This window comes from Neodiprion fabricii, chromosome 1 (genome assembly GCF_021155785.1).
Source record: "Neodiprion fabricii isolate iyNeoFabr1 chromosome 1, iyNeoFabr1.1, whole genome shotgun sequence".
NCBI lineage: Eukaryota > Metazoa > Arthropoda > Insecta > Hymenoptera > Diprionidae > Neodiprion > Neodiprion fabricii.
The window spans coordinates 35957480-35979030 of record NC_060239.1 but is presented as its reverse complement, the minus strand read 5'-3'; the positions used below and the strand labels follow the sequence as shown (position 1 = coordinate 35979030).

General features: G+C 41.0%; 3 protein-coding genes across 3 annotated transcripts; all 3 read left to right on the top strand.

The window, feature by feature from the left end:
- Positions 1 to 2438: 2438 nt before the first annotated feature.
- Positions 2439 to 5679, top strand: LOC124177439 (oxidoreductase ptaE-like). Its single transcript, XM_046559789.1, has 8 exons — positions 2439 to 2586; positions 2719 to 2881; positions 2981 to 3278; positions 3364 to 3701; positions 3780 to 4063; positions 4276 to 4536; positions 4627 to 4869; positions 5219 to 5679. The coding sequence occupies exons 1-8, from the start codon at positions 2511 to 2513 to the stop codon at positions 5578 to 5580; spliced, it is 2025 nt and encodes a 674-aa protein (XP_046415745.1). The 5' UTR covers positions 2439 to 2510; the 3' UTR covers positions 5581 to 5679.
- A 684-nt stretch (positions 5680 to 6363) lies between these two features.
- On the top strand, positions 6364 to 9373 carry LOC124177444 (laccase-2-like). Its single transcript, XM_046559803.1, has 8 exons — positions 6364 to 6501; positions 6645 to 6807; positions 6954 to 7251; positions 7340 to 7677; positions 7749 to 8032; positions 8202 to 8462; positions 8548 to 8784; positions 8900 to 9373. The coding sequence occupies exons 1-8, from the start codon at positions 6423 to 6425 to the stop codon at positions 9220 to 9222; spliced, it is 1983 nt and encodes a 660-aa protein (XP_046415759.1). The 5' UTR covers positions 6364 to 6422; the 3' UTR covers positions 9223 to 9373.
- A 6052-nt stretch (positions 9374 to 15425) lies between these two features.
- LOC124177460 (laccase-2-like) lies at positions 15426 to 21056 on the top strand. Its single transcript, XM_046559848.1, has 9 exons — positions 15426 to 15557; positions 18162 to 18262; positions 18406 to 18568; positions 18662 to 18959; positions 19046 to 19383; positions 19455 to 19738; positions 19923 to 20186; positions 20257 to 20493; positions 20616 to 21056. The coding sequence occupies exons 2-9, from the start codon at positions 18190 to 18192 to the stop codon at positions 20933 to 20935; spliced, it is 1977 nt and encodes a 658-aa protein (XP_046415804.1). The 5' UTR covers positions 15426 to 15557; positions 18162 to 18189; the 3' UTR covers positions 20936 to 21056.
- The last annotated feature ends 495 nt before the right edge of the window (positions 21057 to 21551 follow it).

Here is a 21551-nt window from a genome sequence, read left to right as displayed (position 1 = left end):
AAAATGGACGTTGCGCGAGTTTCCTTCAGAGTTCGCATGATTCTGTCTGGATAGTAGCAAAGCTTAAGCAACGAACTAGCCGCTAGTAAGTGAGTCAGAATGTTGTAAATTCCGATTACATATAAGTACGTGACTTGCCAAAATCCACATTCGAACCAACGTCGAAGCGTGTGAATGACCATGGAAAACGTGGAAAAGTTACGAATATCGTACCGCATGAAACTTAAGATTTATTAATTCTGTCAATAAGTACTCGGAAAGCACTTCGTGCAATCCCGTAAGTCTGAGGTAACCGAAATAGCGATCGTGTCTGCTCCAACAATTTATGATATTGTGACTGTAGTCTTGAATATCGGGAAAAATGGATTAGAAACGCTGCTGATGTATGGGGAACAGGTGAGGCAGTCCCAGAATTGCACGATACTGACAGCTTGTTCCAAGCATCGTTGCATCAGAGTTGGTACCCTTGCTGGGATCAAGACTGGAGATGGAAGATGTTTTTCAACATGAGGGCTGTACTTCTCTCATGACATTTTTGACTAGTCTCTCATCGACAATGAGTGGACGGATTAGTAAGAGTGAAACGTTTTAAGATCCCTGATCTACTTGTTCGTAAAACTCTAAGCATGTATAACTTTTTTTTTTGTGTGAAGTAGTACACTTGACTCTGGAATGTGATCGGACGGTACGATGGCAAGAGTTGAGTGGTTTAAGCTGCTGGCGAAGCACCGGAACTTCGTCTCTTCACATTTGTATTGTGAGTGAGTAGCTTTGAACGCACGATCGTACATCATAAATTCTCACAAATGATACTGGCTTATACGAACGAGAAAAGCGTGGGATTGTCAACTACCCTGCTCATTGTCGTCGTTATATTGATGTACATATTATTTTCCACTTAATTTAATCTAGTCCTGTGACACAGCCTGTGCATATTCAACTAAAAAAATTCAGAATACAGATAACAAAATCAATTATCGATTCAAACTCATTACATTACTCCAATCCTCAAAACAGTTTCCGTATTTAAAACACTTGTGTCAAGTGAAGTATGAAAGGCAAATATTGTGCAATAACACGACTGATTCCAACCAAGTGATAATTTTGTCCGAGTGATTCTTTACCCGACTACGTAGAGCCTGTAAAAATTGTACCGAAAGAATTTTGTAGGTCGAAAACTGATACAATCATGATATCTAGATGCAGGAACCAACTCTATTCTCTCAGGTACAATGAATAATGTATCGTTTCAATATTCACCATTACAAATATACACAATATGAAAAATTTTAGTCTAGCAGGCACGTGTTGCGTTGTAAACATTGACAGCGCGTGGTTTACACAATGGCATAAAATGCCTGAATGAATGTTATTTTTAATGTAATTTTAGAAAAATCCTTTTTTTCCTAACGTTATGTAATATTTGAACAGCGCCATGCAGCATTGGGTACACAATCACTGATGTATAACAAAATGTGTTTATACCAAATCCGCGTTTTCAGCTGTTAATACAAACTTCGAATTAGTTATGTAAAATACTGACAGACGGATATTTTTAGATGAAGTATAACAAACGATGGAAAAAATGTATTGAAAAAAAGTCATCAAATGTCAAACGAACACATTGCATATATCTCACAAAGTTCATTACAAATTTTATGATAATTTGAGTTGTATGTTAAGTATTCGAATCCGAATTCGACACTAAAGTTTCCTTCAACTATGAATAAAAAAAAAAATATATTTATTACTTTTATGTTGACAAATGAGCGCAATTAAATAGTTGGATTCCTCAAAAATAGAAATTGATTCTATGTGCAGTTGATATCACTTTTATCAAAAAATTTCGCTTAACACATTCATACGTATAGTCGGCGTTGAATTGGTGAAATCAGAAAAAGATTGGGATTTTTCATCTGTAGATACCGATTATTATATTGAATATACTGACTTGATATACTTATATTCAAAATGGCAGATTTCCGAAACATGACATGCACTCGGTTTCAATATTACTTAAATCGGGGATTGAAATTGAAGTCAACTATCGAAAATATTGCAGAGAAACTTTCAAATATTAATAAATTGAATATTTGATTGATTTTGTATCATGCAGTATGCCGGGTGCTTTACGATATTTTTTTTTTAACTAATTTTGTCTATAAATTTCGACATTTTTCGATAAAAATATGCGGGTAAACATATTGACTTCAACTTAATAGTCATTCAATTTTGCCGACTACTTGTAAAATTCTGAGCGACTTATTTTACGCTAGGTAATCGAACGATATTGAGCAGCTCGAAATGTGTTGTGCGCAGTCAAGCTAATGGCAATCTTTCATGTAATTTGAAAAAACAAATTCTAACCAACGTCACTTTTGCCAGCTATGTAAACAAGAATACTTGCTCCTATTTGTACGAGATTTTATATATTTGAGCATCGCACTGGCTACCCATTCTGTGCGTAGCTGGCTTCGAGTTTAATTTGAGATACGGTTGGAACACCAAAGATGTGTTTCAACGGGAAAATTTTGCTGCTACTCGCAACTTTAACAATCTCTACACCAGCGTTCAGTACAATTATTGGTAAGAGAAGAACGAGTACAAGAGTTCATTTGAGACTCAAATTAACAATTCTCAACCTAGTATAAGAATTTACCTCACTGTAGAACCGCGGCGCCATGAAAGCATATTAAAATGTTCTTTGAATACTGGCAGAATTACCTACAAGCTACAATCGTACTTCACCATGGGATGACCTGATCGAACTGGGTGTGGCAAATTACACGGAAACAGATTGTATCCGGACATGCGTTGCTGATGAAGCACCACGAGTTTGTCTTTACACATTCGTTTTGGAGATGTACGCGGCAATGGGAACGTGAGTAACTTCACTGGCTTTCACTCACGTATACAAGATATTCTGCTCACTCGCAATAGATGGGATCAATTTCTTCATTAATTCTACGTCCGAATGCAGAGCTTGCGGAGATTGTGCCGACGGTGTTATGGCGGACTGTTTTCAACCGCAGTGCATCCCAACCGATTCGTTCCAGCGAGAAGTGATGTCCGTCAACCGCCAGTTCCCGGGACCTCCGATCAATGTCTGTAAAAATGACCTGATCGTAGTCAACGTGGAAAACCAGATGGCGGGTACAGCATCCACGCTTCACTGGCATGGAATGCTGCAGAAGAACAGTCCTTGGATGGACGGAGTTCCTTACGTGACTCAGTGTCCGATCGGAGGAACGACTTTTAGATACGCATTTCCCGTCGAGGTCAGTACCAAGCTTCGTACTTATTTTGACATCAACTTGTGAAGATGACAACAGTCGACTGATTTGTAAATCTTGATATCCCCAGGAATCTGGCACTTTTATGTGGCACTCTCACACTGGATTGCATAGACCCAACGGACAGTACGGTGCGTTAGTTGCTCGGGAACCGCGTTCTGAGGAACCCTGGAGCGAAGATCTCTACGACCACGATCTGCCGGAGCACACGATCGTGTTGTCCGATTGGATGCACGACACCTCGGAGATGTACTTCCCAGGTCTACCTTCCAGGAAGCCGGGCACAGCACCAACCACTATTCTGATCAACGGTTTGGGTTGGTACTTGTACGGCGACGGAAGCGACGATTCCATCAACGCGTCGTTACCCGTGTCAACTTTTCACGTGCAGGAAAATTCACGTTACAGGTTTGCAACAGACTGCGCTATCCGCCAACTATTCGTTTCCCAGTCACCGTGTCAAATATAGTCGGCTTCTTTGTTTAGGTTCCGAGTTATCAACGCGAACAGCCAAGTTTGCAGTTACGTTTTCCAAATCCAGGATCACAACATGACTCTGATCGCCACCGACGGACAGCCGATTGAGCCGGTCGTCGTCGACGCTCTGGTAACCTACGCCGGTGAAAGATACGACTTTGTCATCGAAACCAAGAATGCCTCGTCCGAAGGAAGCGCTTTCTGGATACACGTTCGCGGCCTTGGGTTGTGCGCAACTAATTACATGGACCAATATGCCGTTTTGTCTTACAACACTAACGTCACAGAACTAGGTAAGGGACTGATCGAGGAATCTCTTCTTTGTTTTATCCGAAATTGATGTATCAACGATTACCATTATCTCACCGTAATCTGGCACTCAGCACGAGGCACTCTTAGAGTTGATTTCTGCAAGCTGGTATTATACTTAAGAATTATTTGACAGTACTAGAAGGAATTATTTTACTCTTTGCTCATAGTAGTGGGTTTGACTTTTAATTCGTAGGAATTATTCCAACGGCAACTCGACCGACTATAGCCGATCCGCTGACAATGTCGGTTGTCTTCAATTATCCTAACACAACCTGTGGCGAGAGTTCGGAATACCTTTGCGTCACGGATCTTAGGACTATCGAAGACGCCACAACCACAGATAATTCGAGCATTTGGACGGCAGAGCCGGACGTCCGTATGTTCCTACCATTTGGTTTTCACTATTTTGATGCCGAGACGTTCCACCTACAGGGAGATTATAAAGGATATCAAAGTGAGAACTCTGAAGTTGACGTTCATAGCTCTATCAAATGATTGACCGGTGACTATGCAGCAGAATCCAATAAGGAATCGAATTTTCCAGATAACAAAGGAAGTAGTATTCGAGCGGGCACAATGAACAACTTGTCCTTTGCGTTTCCCTCGGAGCCGCTTATTTTCTTCGACAGTCCCAGCGATGTCGATTACTGCAATGTCGATAATTTACCAACTGATTGCCAGACCTCCGATAATACTACAGCTAGCTCGTCGTACTGTGCATGTACAGACGTCGTAGTTTTGAAGGAAGGCGACATCGTTCAACTGATTCTGATTGACCAATCTGGCGGTGAGCTTAAATTCCCACGAAATAAATAACGATACCAAGCTGTAAAGCGTTGTCTGGTGGGTGAGATCACAGTATATCGTCACCGACTTTATTGACTGTTCACATTTAACACTTCTATTTGAGTATAGTCACAAGAAATACTTGAACCATTCCATCATTCTTTCGTGAAATGGTTTTCCACAAACGCTTCATGTCTCGAATAGATTTTTCAAGTCACTGAAAAGTTGAATGGTCTGCATATTGAATGGACAATTTCACAGCTCAACCGTGAACAGACTTGTGGAAAAGTTTTAGGGGTTGTGATATTGCTCTAAAATCACTATGAAATGAAAGATCGATTATATTTCAGAGACCGACGACAGTCATCCGTTCCACTTGCACGGCTTCGACTTCTACGTGTTGTATACGAGCAACAGTTCGAGCAACGAGTACGGATACACAGTCGCTGAAGTGACAGAACTGGTCGCTTCAAACCTTACCAGCTCATGGAGTGATACGAATATTCCGCCGACAAAGGACACCATCAACGTTCCAACTGCCGGATTTGCCATCATCCAATTTAAAGCCAACAACCCTGGAAAGTGGTTTTTCCATTGTCACTATGAGTGGCATGCGGCCACTGGTATGGGTATGGCTTTCTGGGTTGAAGGAGACATGCCTCCTAAACCTCCAGGCTTTCCGACCTGCGGCAATTTCGATCCGTTGAGTTAGGCTGATGCGAGGACGTCACAGGCTGAATAAAACGCACTACTGTATGCCAGTTGTCAATAATTATCCAAAACATGTGAATAAAAATTCAAATACCCTCTACCTATTGAGTTTCTTTCCAAGTTTAGGAATTGGTTTTTATGTAGGAGTACTCTAATTTTTTTACAACGTGTTCTCGTATTCCAACACCCTTCCTTATCGAGCTGACTCTTATCAAGTATAACTGCAATTTCATAGGGTACCTGAGTTAGTGTCTGCGATGAAAATGAAGAAGAGTTCACTACATTTGCAGCTTTGCAATTCCGGAACCACTGAGATTATTGTATTAGCAGAATTTCTTGTCTAAAAAATAAGCAGTCCGTATTCTTGTCCTTTAAAATTCATATGAAATATACAATATTGTCCTCGTGGTATGATATGTCGAAATTGACAGGTACGAGTACACGAGACCGTCCGGGCGATAAATCCTTAGCTAGCACGAGCCGTCTTGCAGGTGAGTATGCGATACTTAGTGCGGTTTAGCTCACCGCGTATAATCGCAGATGTGAAACTTGTTATCTACTGATCGGAATGCCTGTCGTACAAGGGAAATCCCACTGTTGTTAAGCGTCGTATAAATAATATGATCTTTTGCAGACTTCGAGGAGTGATATACTGGTCCAGGATTTTGGCGCTTAAAATGGGATTAAAATTAAGCCCATAATTTTATAATCAGCATCAGTGTACTCGCAGTAAGTATAGATAAGCATTGATATCTGTATATATTAACAATGCACGCCACTTATTCAGTGTGTTGCTGCGTCTTACTTACGTTGCTCTCTGGAACCGAGGTCCAGAGATAGAAGATGACTTCGTACGGCAAGGCGTCTTTGCTCTTACTCGCAGCTTTAACCATCTTCGCACCGGTTCTAGGAACAATTGTCGGTGAGAGAAGGAATTCAAGTTTTTCTAAATAAAGTTTTCTATTTCATCCTCAAAGGAATAATATTAACAAGTCATTATTGTCTTGCCAGTAGAACCGTGATTAGATACGTGAATATAACAAAGGTTTTTTCGAAAACTCACAGAATTACCTACCCATTACAACCGGGCATCACCATGGAAGGACTTAGCTAAGCTCGGAATTGGAAATCTCACGGAAACGGATTGTCTTCGACCATGCATTGCAGGGGAACCACAGCGAGTCTGCCTTTACACATTTGTTCTAGAATACTACGCGGCAATGGGAACGTGAGTAACCTTACAATAGTGACACGTGATTGCTGTACGCAAATTTGAGTTCACTTGTTTCCATCAAGGAGTTATATTTTTTCTCCGAAGAATTGTGATTCAAGACAATAGCGATAATGAACGAGTCATTTCTTGTACGACTGCAGAGCCTGCGGGAATTGTTCCGATGGTGTTCTGGAGGACTGTTACCTACCCCAGTGCATCACAGCCGATGGTGTTGAAAAAGGAGTGATGGCCATCAACCGCCAAATACCCGGGCCTCCGATTAACGTCTGTAAAAATGATCTAATCGTAGTCAACGTGGAGAACAAAATGTCCGGTACGGGATCGACAATGCATTGGCACGGGATTCTGCACAGGCACAGTCAGTGGATGGACGGAGTTCCCTATCTGACTCAGTGTCCGATCGGAGGATCGAGTTTTAGATACGCATTCCCAGCCGATGTCAGTGCAATTATGCTTCACCCGTCTTTTTTCTCATGGTCATGACGGAGTGAATTCTAAACTGCGTCCTCGATTTCATTCTTCACAGGACGTTGGCACGTACTTCTACCACTCTCACACTGGGCTGCACAGAACCAACGGGCAATACGGTGTGCTGACTATCCGTGAACCACGTTCCGAGGAACCCTGGCCGAAAGATCTCTACGAGTTTGACCTACCGGTGCATACGATATTTCTTGCCGATTGGATGCATGAAACCGCGGAGATGTTCTTCCCCGGTCTGCCCAACCGAGAGCCAGGAATTGCACCAACTACCATATTGGTTAACGGTTTTGGATGGTACCTCAATGGAACTACGAGCGAAGATTCTGTCAACTCGTCCTTTCCTTTGGCAACTTTTCACGTCAACAGGAATTCAAGTTACAGGTTTGCAGCCGGTTGTTCGAACCTCAAACTTTGTTCTAAACGACTGTGTCCAATAATCGTTATCGTCATAGGTTCCGGGTTATCAACGGTGCAAGCCAAATCTGTGGATTCCAATTCCAAATACAGGACCATAATTTAACCCTCATCGCCACTGACGGATCCCCGATCAAGCCAATCACCGTCGATGCCTTTGTCAGCTATCCTGGTGAAAGATATGATTTTGTGATCAACACGAATAACGTTTCGCTTGATAGCGATGCGTTCTGGATTTATATCACCGGCCTAGGAGCATGCGAGAACATGGAAATCGATCAGTACGCCGTCCTGTCCTACGGCACAAATGGCACAGATTTAGGTCTTGACTTGCTTCGTGATATGTCATTCAGCTGATTTCCTAGTACTTCATAAGTAGTTGCGAATTTCTTTCGCGGATGAGATCGTGCTTGGGTGTAGAAATTTGATTCCCTCAAGTAAGAATACTCTACGACCGTGCTCTTTGCTCATCCAACGTTTTCATATTACAGGGATTATTCCAACCGTAACTCGACCAACGGTAACCGACCCTCTAAACTTCACGAGGGTCTTAAATTATCCGAGCACAACATGTGGCGAAAGTCCGGAGTATCTTTGCGTCACTGATCTACGGCTGGTCGGATACGAGAAGGACAAAGATACCAAAAAAGTCTTGACGGCGAAACCAGACGTTCAGCTGGTCGTCCCATTTAATTTCCATTATTTTGATGTTGACACCTTTCACCAAGAGGGAAATTATCTAGCATATGAGAGTGAGATACTGCAAATTGTTTGTCCGACATTTATTTCCGAATTGCGGAGTACCTTAACGTGATTTGACACATTCAATTCTTCCAGACCTCGACGGAACCTCCATTCGAGCGGGCATGATGAGCAACATATCCTTCACGTTTCCTTCCAGCCCAATAATTTTTAAGCAGAGACCTGATAAAACACTCTGTAACGCGGACAATTTACCAACTGAATGCCTCAAGAACGAAAACAGCACGGATGGTACTTATTGCCAGTGTACCAACGTCGTGGTTTTGCGACAAAACGACATCGTCGAACTGACTTTGGTTGACGCAGCAGACGGTGAGTTCCAGGATTTCAAAACTAACGCAATTCTAATTTGCACACCTCTTTCAATAACGCATCGATTTTGGCCAACACTAATCACTAACCTTAAGTCTTGTTGATTGCCGTTTAGAGTCTGGAATCGATCATCCGTTCCATTTGCACGGTTACGGCTTCTACGTGGTACGCATGGGCTCAAACTATACAAGTGAAGAGATAACACCCGTGAATCAGGGCAGCTTTTATGCTCCTCCAATGAAGGACACGGTCAGTGTACCCTCCGGAGGATTCGTTACCGTTCGATTTAGAGCCGATAATCCTGGAATTTGGTTGATACACTGTCATTTCGAGTGGCACCTGGCCACTGGCATGGGAATGGCTTTCTGGGTCGAAGGAGATCTTCCAGCTCCACCCCCAGGCTTCCCGACCTGTGGCGATTTCGATCCGTTGAGTTGAGCTGATGTTAATCAAGTCATTGTATGACGAGTGGAAGCAACTCTGCAATGTCTAATTCCAACCATCAATATTTGACATATACCATATGAATTTTAGAATAAGATACCTTTTTGTAATTTGTTCCAATAGATTTGCACTTTGTAAACCTTAATTCGAAGTTCCTTGTGCTTCTTGAGTTTCGCTGTAATTTTTGAAAGATTATTTGCAACGTAATCTGACTGTTAAAATCTGTGGATCAGATCCAAACACCGAAATAGAAAGGAATAAAATGTTGGACGAAGGGTAACAGTTGAAATTGGCAAATGTCAATTCAGGTGGTTTTGCATTAGCTTTTCAAGTTGCCAAATACATTTGTAGGGAGAGACAGAAAGAATGAAAAAAATAAATTGAACATCTTATAAGAAATCTGACTATTCTGTAAGGAAGAAAAAGTGCAGTATTTATTTCTTGAAGCAGAATATAAAAAATATTATATAAGATAAACGAATCGATTATGAATCATTATATAAAATGAAGTAAGTGTAACCAGTGGAAAGCAGTGGAAGTGAATGAGTATTGTTGAGGAATGATGTTTTGAAATCAATCGAACTGGCATAAGGTTGGTGTTTTATTTATGCTCGGAAAAATAAAAGTCTGAATGATATTGGTGCGAATGAACTTCTCCTTAAATTAGTATTAGTTCAGGTAATTACTTGTGACAACTTAGTTTTAAGTAGACGCTTCAACATGGGTGCTTTCTTACGGTACCTCCATCGGAATACATACTATGCACTATGTGAATGTATTCATTTCTTTCCGAAAGTTATGGAGAGAATAGATGTTACTCAAGCTTAAGAGTATAGTTAAAGTTCCAGCTTGCGTACAAGCGCAATACACTTCTGCGGGTTACCATGCAATATGTATCATATTGTATTATTACTGTATGTTACCTGTACTGAAATAAACAGATGATTGAATTATACGATATTTATTTCGCATTTTGCCAGCTGTTGGTCCAACGAAGTTTAAAATGCCTTTTTTAGGATACTATTTTGCTGGAGAACTCGCGAAATGAGTAAGCCTGACCCGTTTGGATTTTTCGTCAGAATGTCGACGATTTGAAATAATGCTGTCATGAATTGACAATTGCACTATATCAATGTCACATTTCGGAAGTAATCGGTAGCACAGTCCGAATACACTGCAAGAATCGGATCAAGAGTTACAGGCGAAGAACGAAAGACTTCATTTTGTCATTTCTGTGCTGCTGGTGTTTTCCTCGTATCTTTGCTGCTGTTGCTTCTACGATCTTTTTGGAGCATGCTCTGCGTTCGTGGGAATCCATTTCATCTGAATAGCGTCATATTAAAATGTTCTGAGAATGAAGCTTATTTGCCAAAAAAAAGTAGATCTAACCCCTTTCCTTTTTGAGCGAAAAATTTCGCGATTTTGAAAAGTGCTAGAATCAATTCTTTCAGGCACTATTCCGACGTAATTTTGCGAGAGAAATCGATTGGGCGCAGTCCCAATACGCTGCGATCAACGCATCGAAAGTTACAGCCGAAAAACGAAAACCTGAATTTTCGACATTTTTCAGCAGGTGTATTTTTCTTCTCAATTTCTCTCCTGTTGATCCCACGCTCTTTTCGCTGCGTTTTCTGAGTTCCTTGGGGTCCAATTGGTCGGAAAAGAGTAATACGAATCAATTCTGAGACAAAAAATTTTTTAGTAGAAAAAAAAGGAAGGTTAACCCCTTTGTATTTTTGGCGAAAATTTTCGCGATTTTGAAAAGTGCTGGAATCAATTCTTTCAGGCACTATTCCGACGTAATTTTACGAGAGAAATCGATTGGGCGCAGTCCCAATACGCTGCGATCAACGCATCGAAAGTTACAGCCAAAAAACGAAAACCTGAATTTTCGACATTTTTCAGCAGGTGTATTTTTCTTCTCAATTTCTCTCCTGTTGATCCCACGCGCTTTTCGCTGCGTTTTCTGAGTTCCTTGGGGTCCAATTGGTCGGGAAAGAGTCATACGAATCAATTCTGAGACGAAAAATTTTTTGGTAAAAAAAAAAGGAAGGTTAACCCCTTTGTATTTTTGGCGAAAATTTTCGCGATTTTGAAAAGTGCTGGAATCAATTCTTTCAGGCACTATTCCGACGTAATTTTACGAGAGAAATCGATTGGGCGCAGTCCCAATACGCTGCGATCAACGCATCGAAAGTTACAGCCAAAAAACGAAAACCTGAATTTTCGACATTTTTCAGCAGGTGTATTTTTCTTCTCAATTTCTCTCCTGTTGATCCCACGCGCTTTTCGCTGCGTTTTCTGAGTTCCTTGGGGTCCAATTGGTCGGAAAAGAGTCATACGAATCAATTCTGAGACGAAAAATTTTTTGGTAAAAAAAAAAGGAAGGTTAACCCCTTTGTATTTTTGGCGAAAATTTTCGCGATTTTGAAAAGTGCTGGAATCAATTCTTTCAGGCACTATTCCGACGTAATTTTGCGAGAGAAATCGATTGAGCGCAGTCCCAATACGCTGCGATCAACGCATCGAAAGTTACAGCCAAAAAACGAAAACCTGAATTTTCGACATTTTTCAGCAGGTGTATTTTTCTTCTCAATTTCTCTCCTGTTGATCCCACGCGCTTTTCGCTGCGTTTTCTGAGTTCCTTGGGGTCCAATTGGTCGGAAAAGAGTCATACGAATCAATTCTGAGACGAAAAATTTTTTGGTAAAAAAAAAAGGAAGGTTAACCCCTTTGTATTTTTGGCGAAAATTTTCGCGATTTTGAAAAGTGCTGGAATCAATTCTTTCAGGCACTATTCCGACGTAATTTTGCGAGAGAAATCGATTGAGCGCAGTCCCAATACGCTGCGATCAACGCATCGAAAGTTACAGCCAAAAAACGAAAACCTGAATTTTCGACATTTTTCAGCAGGTGTATTTTTCTTCTCAATTTCTCTCCTGTTGATCCCACGCTCTTTTCGCTGCGTTTTCTGAGTTCCTTGGGGTCCAATTGGTCGGGAAAGAGTCGTACGAATCAATTCTCAGACGAAAAATTTTTTGGTCAAAAAAAAAGGAAGGTTAACCCCTTTGCATTTTGGCGAAAATTTTCGCGATTTTGAAAAGCGCTGGAATCAATTCTTTCAGGCACTATTCCGACGTAATTTTGCGAGAGAAATCGATTGGGCGCAGTCCCAATACGCTGCGATCAACGCATCGAAAGTTACAGCCAAAAAACGAGAACCTGTGTTTTCGACATTTTTCAGCAGGTGCTTTTTCCTTCGTAACTTCTCTCCTGTTGATCCCACGCTCTTTTCGCTGCGTTTTCTGAGTTCCTTGGGGTCCAATTGGTCGGGAAAGCGTCGTACGAATCAGTTCTGAGACGAAAAATTTTTTGGTCAAAAAAAAAGGAAGGTTAACCCCTTTGTATTTTTGGCGAAAATTTTCGCGATTTTGAAAAGCGCTGGAATCAATTCTTTCAGGCACTATTCCGACGTAATTTTACGAGAGAAATCGATTGGGCGCAGTCCCAATACGCTGCGATCAACGCATCGAAAGTTACAGCCAAAAAACGAAAACCTGAATTTTCGACATTTTTCAGCAGGTGTATTTTTCTTCTCAATTTCTCTCCTGTTGATCCCACGCGCTTTTCGCTGCGTTTTCTGAGTTCCTTGGGGTCCAATTGGTCGGAAAAGAGTCATACGAATCAATTCTGAGACGAAAAATTTTTTGGTAAAAAAAAAAGGAAGGTTAACCCCTTTGTATTTTTGGCGAAAATTTTCGCGATTTTGAAAAGTGCTGGAATCAATTCTTTCAGGCACTATTCCGACGTAATTTTGCGAGAGAAATCGATTGAGCGCAGTCCCAATACGCTGCGATCAACGCATCGAAAGTTACAGCCAAAAAACGAAAACCTGAATTTTCGACATTTTTCAGCAGGTGTATTTTTCTTCTCAATTTCTCTCCTGTTGATCCCACGCGCTTTTCGCTGCGTTTTCTGAGTTCCTTGGGGTCCAATTGGTCGGAAAAGAGTCATACGAATCAATTCTGAGACGAAAAATTTTTTGGTAAAAAAAAAAGGAAGGTTAACCCCTTTGTATTTTTGGCGAAAATTTTCGCGATTTTGAAAAGTGCTGGAATCAATTCTTTCAGGCACTATTCCGACGTAATTTTGCGAGAGAAATCGATTGAGCGCAGTCCCAATACGCTGCGATCAACGCATCGAAAGTTACAGCCAAAAAACGAAAACCTGAATTTTCGACATTTTTCAGCAGGTGTATTTTTCTTCTCAATTTCTCTCCTGTTGATCCCACGCTCTTTTCGCTGCGTTTTCTGAGTTCCTTGGGGTCCAATTGGTCGGAAAAGAGTAATACGAATCAATTCTGAGACAAAAAATTTTTTAGTAGAAAAAAAAGGAAGGTTAACCCCTTTGTATTTTTGGCGAAAATTTTCGCGATTTTGAAAAGTGCTGGAATCAATTCTTTCAGGCACTATTCCGACGTAATTTTACGAGAGAAATCGATCGGGCGCAGTCCGAATACGATGCGAGCAAAGGATCAGAATTCACGGCTACAAAACATCGCACTGGGTTCGCAAAAAGGTAGAAGAAATAAGTAGTCCCATACTCAGAGCACGAAATGTCCAGTTCCAGTTTATTAATTGTTACAAATGTACAGGTATCAGTGCATACTGTTCTACCAAATTTTTGAATGGTTCAATTGTAACATGTCATACTCTTACCTTATTCGAATAATATCAGAATATATCAATAATCACTACAGCAATATACCCATTGATGTAATTAGTATAATATTTGTAATAGTATTTCATTTTCAGTTAAAAAAACAATTAGCACAATGAATGAACATTACATAAGGAGTCTGACTACTATATAAGGAGAAAATACCACTATTTACATTGCGTTTATTAGAATATCAACAATATTGTATGAAATAGGTCGTATTGAAGTATATCAGCACATTCTAAGTTCCGGCCTGAGTGCAGGTGCAATGCACCTCTGCACGATACGAGATACATAATACTATATTGTTACCATATCACGTAAACTGGAAGAAAATGAATAACAGCTACATAAATTTCTCCGCATTTTTATCGCTTCTCCTTAGGCGTTGGTCACAGGATGCTTCAATCATTTTATTTTGCCATACTTGGGTCCTACATGGCCTCGAAAGGATCGTTTGAAATGCAAATGAAAAGCAAGATTAGTTAATCCGTTCGGTTTATTTTTTTGAATCAATTTTCTGAAAAAACAAAATACTGAAACCGATTTATTCATACCTTTCATATATTGACGTTATTCAGCGAGAAGAATTCATTGGGCGCAGATTGAATACGCTGCGCACAGCGGATTCAGAGTTACAGCCAGAAGACGAAAGGTTTCCTTTGCAATTCGTCCTCTGTTAGTCGGACTCGCCTTCAGATGTCTTGTTCGCATTCTTGAGGGTTCAGTCAGTAGAAAAAACCCCTACAAAACGATTCTGATACAAAAAATTCGAGAGCTCTGAAAATCGCAAAAAAGGAAGGCTAACCCCTTGTAATTTTCGGTTAAATTTTCAACGTTTTTCAACAACGCTACAATCAATTTTTCTATGCACTATATATCGACGTAATTTTGCGACGGAAAACTATTGCGCGCAGTAGGAATACACTGCGAGTAAGGGATAAAGAGTTGGAGCCTAAAAACAAGAAATTTCCCTCGTAATTTCTCCGCTGCTGATCGCTTGCTCTTCTTGATGTTTGTTTTACGTTCCTGAAGATATGATTACTTTCAAAACGGTCGTACAAATCGACACAGAAACGAGACATTTTATGCTCAAAACAGTCAGTTTTGCGAGGGAAATCAATTGCGTATAGTGTAGAATCGGTAGAAGCAAGAAAGAAAAGTTTCAGTTGAAAAATGAAGAATTTTGCCGTATTACATTCCTATTTCCTCTGCTATCGGTCCTGCAACGTTCAGATGTCTACCCCGGATTACTGAGGGTCGAATTAGTGGTACAAGGGTTCTGCAAATTGGTTCTCCAACAAAGAGTTTTCGAGCTTCAAAAATTGCAGAAAATGAAGGCTACTCCTTTGCATTTCCTTCCAAAAATTTTGGGCAATTTTGTATAATTCTAAAACCAATTCATTCAGACGCGACGTTTACGTAACTTTGCGAGAGCAAATGATTGCACGCAGTCTAAAATCAGTAGGAGCAACAGATCAAAGATTCGATAGTGCTGGAAGAGTGAGTGGGGTAGTCATTCAATCGAGCTTATAAAGCCAGTTGACGAGAACAAAACTTCAGTCAGTCCATTTTGGCGAAGAAGCATTGTAATTAATCCGAGGTATCAGGTTGGTTATAAATAAAAATTCACTAAATTTAATTCAAAAGCATTTTCATTTAGAGGAGTCAATTAATAATATTTATCAGTATTTGTTCCGTTCGCAGAGTATGGTATAAAATAGTGCGTCAAAAAGCTGATGCACTCCATTTCAGAACTGAACTAGATATTCAGTGTCACACATTAAAATCTGTGTCAATATACGGTGTGATTTTTTCAATTGCTTCGAGGCGATATTTTAACAGAAGGCGAGATTTGACGAAAAATGACATACTACATTGTCAGAGTTCGAAGACGCAAAAAAAATTGTCGCTATCATATCTGTGGAGCCGTTAACGACAGATGAAGGTCAACTTATAGTTTCATTTTAATCAAATGATATGTTTATCTTGCAGGAAAAGATCTTTGCTTCTCCATTGGAATACCAAAAAAAGAATATTCATAGAGCGACTGATTAAATAACGTTCCGATCGTCTTCGTTTCGGGTGTTATCTCATACCAGGAATGTCCTTGGTTGATATCGTATTTTTTTCACGGTCACCATTTAAGAAAACACAACCTCCGGCGTTGCTAGAACACACTTGTCATAATTAAAACTCATAATGAAAATCTAATTTCTCCAATTTCTGTGCATAAAAGATTGTCACACACACGTCACGAGTGTTGCATTCTGTGGTAATTTTCTCTGCGCTCATCTAAATTCCATTTCGTGCGATGAACAAACCTCATCGTGTGTTGTACGCAATTTGACAAATGCCATCAAATATCGGCCCTTGGTTGTCTTCGCCTTGCTTCTGAGGGTAAAGATCAGTTTCACCTACTTCCGATTCACCTCCGATTGCTTTGCAAGCCAAGATATTATTGCACATAATATTATTTCAAACCGCATATTGGAAACGGTGTTGCGTATAGGGCATGTATTCTGCATGATCGACTCCTACAGATGCTATATTAAATCCAGCGTAAAAAAATTGTTAAAGTTCTCACGTCTAATAACGTCTATAGTAGGAAGATCGCCGTGTCGAGTGTGCAATAAGATCGCGTGAAATATATGTGAATCGGTGACTGCCATCCCCGCATGCGAAGCAATATAGTTAGCTATAAGTTTGAGGAACAGCGATTAGACGGATTAACATATTAACTCGTGCATCAGTTAGCAGGAGCAGATGATTTGAACTTTGGTCCGCGGATGAGGCAATATAGCCTTCGCGATTCGAAACCCCCTCTCATACACAACATGAACACCGCGATTCACGCCAAACGACGTCGAGTTCACAACTACAGACGCGAAACGCGAGATAAAATTGGCCTGTTAGTCGAATGACATGACCAAACATTGTGACTTGAAGACATATTATCTGGAGTACAAATTTATTGGCCTTGTTTGCAAAGACCTTGAAGTTTGACCAACCTTCTCGCGGAAAATTCATTTCATGAAATTGTATAAGCAAATGCTGAGGAAAACAGGTGAGTTTAGGAGTCCGTGAAATAATCGAGCACAATTATAAAGATCTGAAATCCGAAATTCTTTCTGATACTTTTTTTTTTTGACAATCAATTTAACATCCGTAAATTTTACGAGACTCGTGAATAAATTATTAAAATTATATAAGCGCGCAAGCGGTACACCTAAAGCGTTCATTCATTCACGTATTCACGCAATATAAAATTGTATTAAAATTGCGACTACGTCCTCTGTTTTCTCGTATCGGAAAATATTGGTTCATATGATTTGATCGGAAGCTGCATAAGTTTAGAAATAATATCATGACTAACGTTCGATAGAATCCCTAAAGCGAAGACCGACTTGGGTACTCTTACAAACGCCTGCAGCGTGAATTAGCAAGTTCGGAAGTAGCACGTGTAAAATTCCGATTTTATACTGTAACTTAGGTACAATTATAATTTACTAAACTTCAAAGATGTCGGGCGGGGGGTTTTCACCATACAAAGTGTCTGGCAATGGATGACGTGATTTGTAATAATATCCCGTGTAAGATTTTTTTCAAATCACGCTCGATACTAGGATGTTTTTGTGCAGCAATTTTGTGCACCGTTTCTATCTGACACCCGTCAAAGCCACTGCGACTAAAGTTTCATAGTACCAGCATTAAAATTGAAAGGGAACCTCGTAAACTCTTTTGCGAAGAAGTACATACTACTTATTGCGTGTGTTCGCGCCTAGAGCGCTTCTATGATTTAAAGTGTAGCGCGAGAGGATCTCCTGCCACTTAATTATTTTAATTGCGTCTATCCTTTTCCATGTCGTACAAATGCCTTTTCACGAGCTCGAGATCGCAGCATGAAATCCCACATGGTTCAACTGATAGGTTCGGAGTAGGTTGCTTGACCCTCCAACTGACCGCGACGAACCGGGTAAAATTCTCCCTCCGTCTTGGCATTTGTTCAATAAATCTGCTATTATTTATTGGCTTACTCGGGCTTTTACCTCTGATTCGTAAGGGTTTATAAGCCTCGGCAAGTTGTTGTTCGTTGTTAGTTCGTACGCGCGATTGTCGTGTTTTTATTTAAACGACCCGATTACTCATTGCTTACCAAAGTTTCCCTTTTACAGTATAAAAATAATTCATCGTGTTTTACCTTGTCCGATTAGGCTCAACGATATAGAGGGACGATAGAAAATGCGCTCTTACAAGGCGTTGCTTCTCTTCGCAGCTTTAACAATAGCCGCAGAAACTCTTGGGACTATAATTGGTAAAAAATAGAATTCAAGAATTCACCAAGGCTTGTCCATTTCTTATTTACGATAACAATTTTACTAGGACAGAGTTGATTTCTCGGTAGAACCCTCGCTATAATATGGGTAGATTTGACAACTTTTCCTTGAAATCTCGCAGAATTACCAGACGACTACAACCAGGCGTCACCGTGGCACGAGTTAGCCAAGCTTGGAGTTGGAAATCTCACGGAAACGGATTGTCTTCGTACGTGCGTTGTCGGGAAAGCACCGCGAGTCTGTCTTTACACATTTGTTTTAGAGTACTACGCGTCAATGGGAACGTGAGTAGCCGTGATACGATCGAAAGTTCCTTCTTTCTTATAATTAGTACGTCAACTTTTGCTCGCTCGTTTTAATCGTTCCTCTCAATGCAGCGCCTGCAGAAATTGTAGCGACGGTGTCTTGGAGGACTGCTATCTGCCGCAGTGCATCCCAGCCGATGGAGTTCAGCGAGGAATGATGTCCGTCAACCGGCAGCTTCCCGGACCCCCGATTAACGTCTGCAAAAATGACCTCATCGTAGTAAACGTGAAAAATCAAATGCCCGGTACAGGATCTACAATCCATTGGCACGGGATTCTGCAGAAGAACAGTCCGTGGATGGACGGAGTTCCTTACGTAACCCAGTGTCCGATCGGAGAATCGAGTTTCAGATACGCGTTTCAAGCCGATGTTAGTGCAGGGATTTGCCTGTATTTTTCTTCGATCAATGAGACGGTGTGCAATCTAAATTGTGTTCTAAATTTACCTTTTCACAGGTAGCTGGGACATATTTCTGGCACTCTCACTCCGGACTGCAGAGAGTTAACGGGCTTTACGGCGCGTTAGTTATTCGCGAACCGATTGTTGACGAACCCTGGTCCGATGGTACCTATGACTTTGACCTGCCAGAGCATACGATTGTACTTTCCGACTGGATGCACGAAACCGCGGAGATGTTTTTCCCCGGTCTACCCAACAGAGACCCAGGAGTTTTACCGGATGCTATATTGATTAACGGTTTAGGGCGGTATCACAACTCATCCACGAGCAAAGATTTTGTCAACTTGACCTTCCCTCTGGCGACTTTTCACGTGTCGAGGAATTCCAGCTACAGGTTTGTGGCAGGACGTTCTATTCTCCAACTTTGTTTCACACTGCTGTGTCTAATAGTCAGCTCCTTTGAAGGTTTCGGGTTATCAACGCAGCCAGTCATCCTTGCGAGTTTCAATTTCAAATCGAGGATCATAACATGACTCTGATCGCCACTGACGGATATCCAATCGAGCCAATCACCGTCGATACGTTCGTTGGTTACCCTGGTGAAAGATACGATTTTGTGATCGACACGAGTAACGCTCCGCTTGACAAGGACGCATTCTGGATCCACGTCACTAGCATAGGGTTTTGCGTGAGATACAATTTCGACCAGCATGCTGTTCTCGACTACGGCAAAAATAGCACAGCTTTAGGTCGGTGCCCGCTTTATAGTATAACATGATGCTTACTTTCGATTATATACTTAATCGATATTTGCAGAGAAATTGATTCGTAATTTCGCCAATTTTAACGGAATTCTTCCTTTCTGTAATAAAAGTACTCGATGTACAGTTTGATAGTACTTTATTTGCTCATCTGATAGTGTTCGAGTTTCAGGCATAAATCCAAATCGAACTCGGCCTACTATACACAATCCTCTGAAAATCACGACCGTCTTGAATTATCCTCATGCAATGTGTGGCGAAGGTTCGAAGTATTTCTGCATCACTGATCTCAGGTCGATTGGAAGGCACTCAGAGGTGGGGAATCATACAAATGTTGGGATGGTAGAACCAAATGTCCGGCTCGTTATTCCATTTAATTTCCCCAGCTTCAACCTCGATGCCTTCCACCAAGCCGGGACTTACAGAGAATATCAGAGTGAGGATTGCAAATGATTTTTTTGATTTTCAGTGCTCCAAGATCACTCGCACGAATTTAATTTATTCAGATATCGACCTAATGAGAATTCGAGCGGCTTCGATGAGCAATATAACTTTCAAGTTTCCTCCGAGTCCAATTATATTCAAGGAGAAACCCGACGACACATTCTGCAACGCAACCAATTTACCAGCTCAGTGCCAAAAGGTTGGTAACGGTACGATAGATTCTCTCTGTCATTGTACCAACGTCGTTATTCTGAAAGAAGGCGACTTAGTCGAGCTGGTTTTGGCCGACGCAGATGGCGGTGAGTACAAATTCCTAAAAAGTAAACGGCCATCGAGTCGTCTAGCTCTCTCTAGCAATAGCAGGGCGTCGATCCCCGTTCAATTTCACCACTAATCGCAAGCCTCGTTGATTATATTTCAGACCTTACAGTCAGTCATCCGTTCCATTTGCATGGTTACTCTTTCCACGTGATGCGTGTTGGCCAAAATTACAAAAGCGAAGGCGAAAATTCTCTGAACCATACATACTTTGCTTCGCCACTAAAGGACACCGTCAATGTACCCTCCGGAGGATTTGTCACCATCCGATTTAGAGCTGATAATCCTGGAATTTGGATGATGCATTGTCATTTCGAATGGCACATGGCTATTGGCATGGGAATGGCCTTCTGGGTCGAGGGAAATATCCCACCTCCACCTCCAGGCTTTCCGAGATGCGGCGATTTTGATCCGTTGAATTAGGCTGATGTTGATGAAGTCGTGTGCCGAGCCTACGGCAACTCTATCGTTCAATTCAACGGAAATTGCGAAATAATTCACAATCTATGAAAAGTATTACCTTCTTGTACCTCGTATTCATGAAATTATACCTGTTAATGCAAGTTTCCTTTTGTTTCTCACACACTCTGTCAAAATACCAGTTACCTCTTTGAAACATTTTTTCAATATTTATCGCGGCGTACTTTAGACTCTCAAAATCGACAGATCATAACTGAATACTTTGAAACGGCACAGAGCGCAACGATAGTCGAAAAGCTACCAATGTGCCAATGTAATAAAAATAACGAACAAGATGAAGAAAAACGCTTTGCTCTCCCGCAACAGGCAATGCCGCATGATCGCGTTTATATCTAGCTTATCTGCGATAGTTTGTTGGCGTTGTTGCCAAGATTTTGAGGAATCCACTCTACGTTGATTCTCCCAATTTCTCATAATCAATACTTACGATTAACACGTGTATGTATAAATATATGCATCGAAACGTACAAGGACGAGCAAATTTGCGACAAAGCATTGTTTTTACAGAATTCGTCCTAAGCCGCCTAGTTGCTGTATTCCCGGGAACTCGGCGCTATTA

What these genes read in the sequence shown, in the direction of transcription:
- LOC124177439 (XM_046559789.1), top strand. Translation starts at nt 2,511, where the DNA reads ATGTGTTTCAACGGGAAAATTTTGCTGCTACTCGCAACTTTAACAATC. An exon ending in AGCGTTCAGTACAATTATTG is followed by an intron (nt 2,587 to 2,718) that starts GTAAGAGAAGAA and finishes GAATACTGGCAG; the next exon opens with AATTACCTACAAGCTACAAT. An exon ending in GATACGCATTTCCCGTCGAG is followed by an intron (nt 3,279 to 3,363) that starts GTCAGTACCAAG and finishes TGATATCCCCAG; the next exon opens with GAATCTGGCACTTTTATGTG.
- LOC124177444 (XM_046559803.1), top strand. Translation starts at nt 6,423, where the DNA reads ATGACTTCGTACGGCAAGGCGTCTTTGCTCTTACTCGCAGCTTTAACC. An exon ending in GATACGCATTCCCAGCCGAT is followed by an intron (nt 7,252 to 7,339) that starts GTCAGTGCAATT and finishes CATTCTTCACAG; the next exon opens with GACGTTGGCACGTACTTCTA. An exon ending in CACAAATGGCACAGATTTAG is followed by an intron (nt 8,033 to 8,201) that starts GTCTTGACTTGC and finishes TTCATATTACAG; the next exon opens with GGATTATTCCAACCGTAACT.
- LOC124177460 (XM_046559848.1), top strand. Translation starts at nt 18,190, where the DNA reads ATGCGCTCTTACAAGGCGTTGCTTCTCTTCGCAGCTTTAACAATAGCC. An exon ending in TCGAGGAATTCCAGCTACAG is followed by an intron (nt 19,384 to 19,454) that starts GTTTGTGGCAGG and finishes GCTCCTTTGAAG; the next exon opens with GTTTCGGGTTATCAACGCAG. An exon ending in CAAAAATAGCACAGCTTTAG is followed by an intron (nt 19,739 to 19,922) that starts GTCGGTGCCCGC and finishes TTCGAGTTTCAG; the next exon opens with GCATAAATCCAAATCGAACT.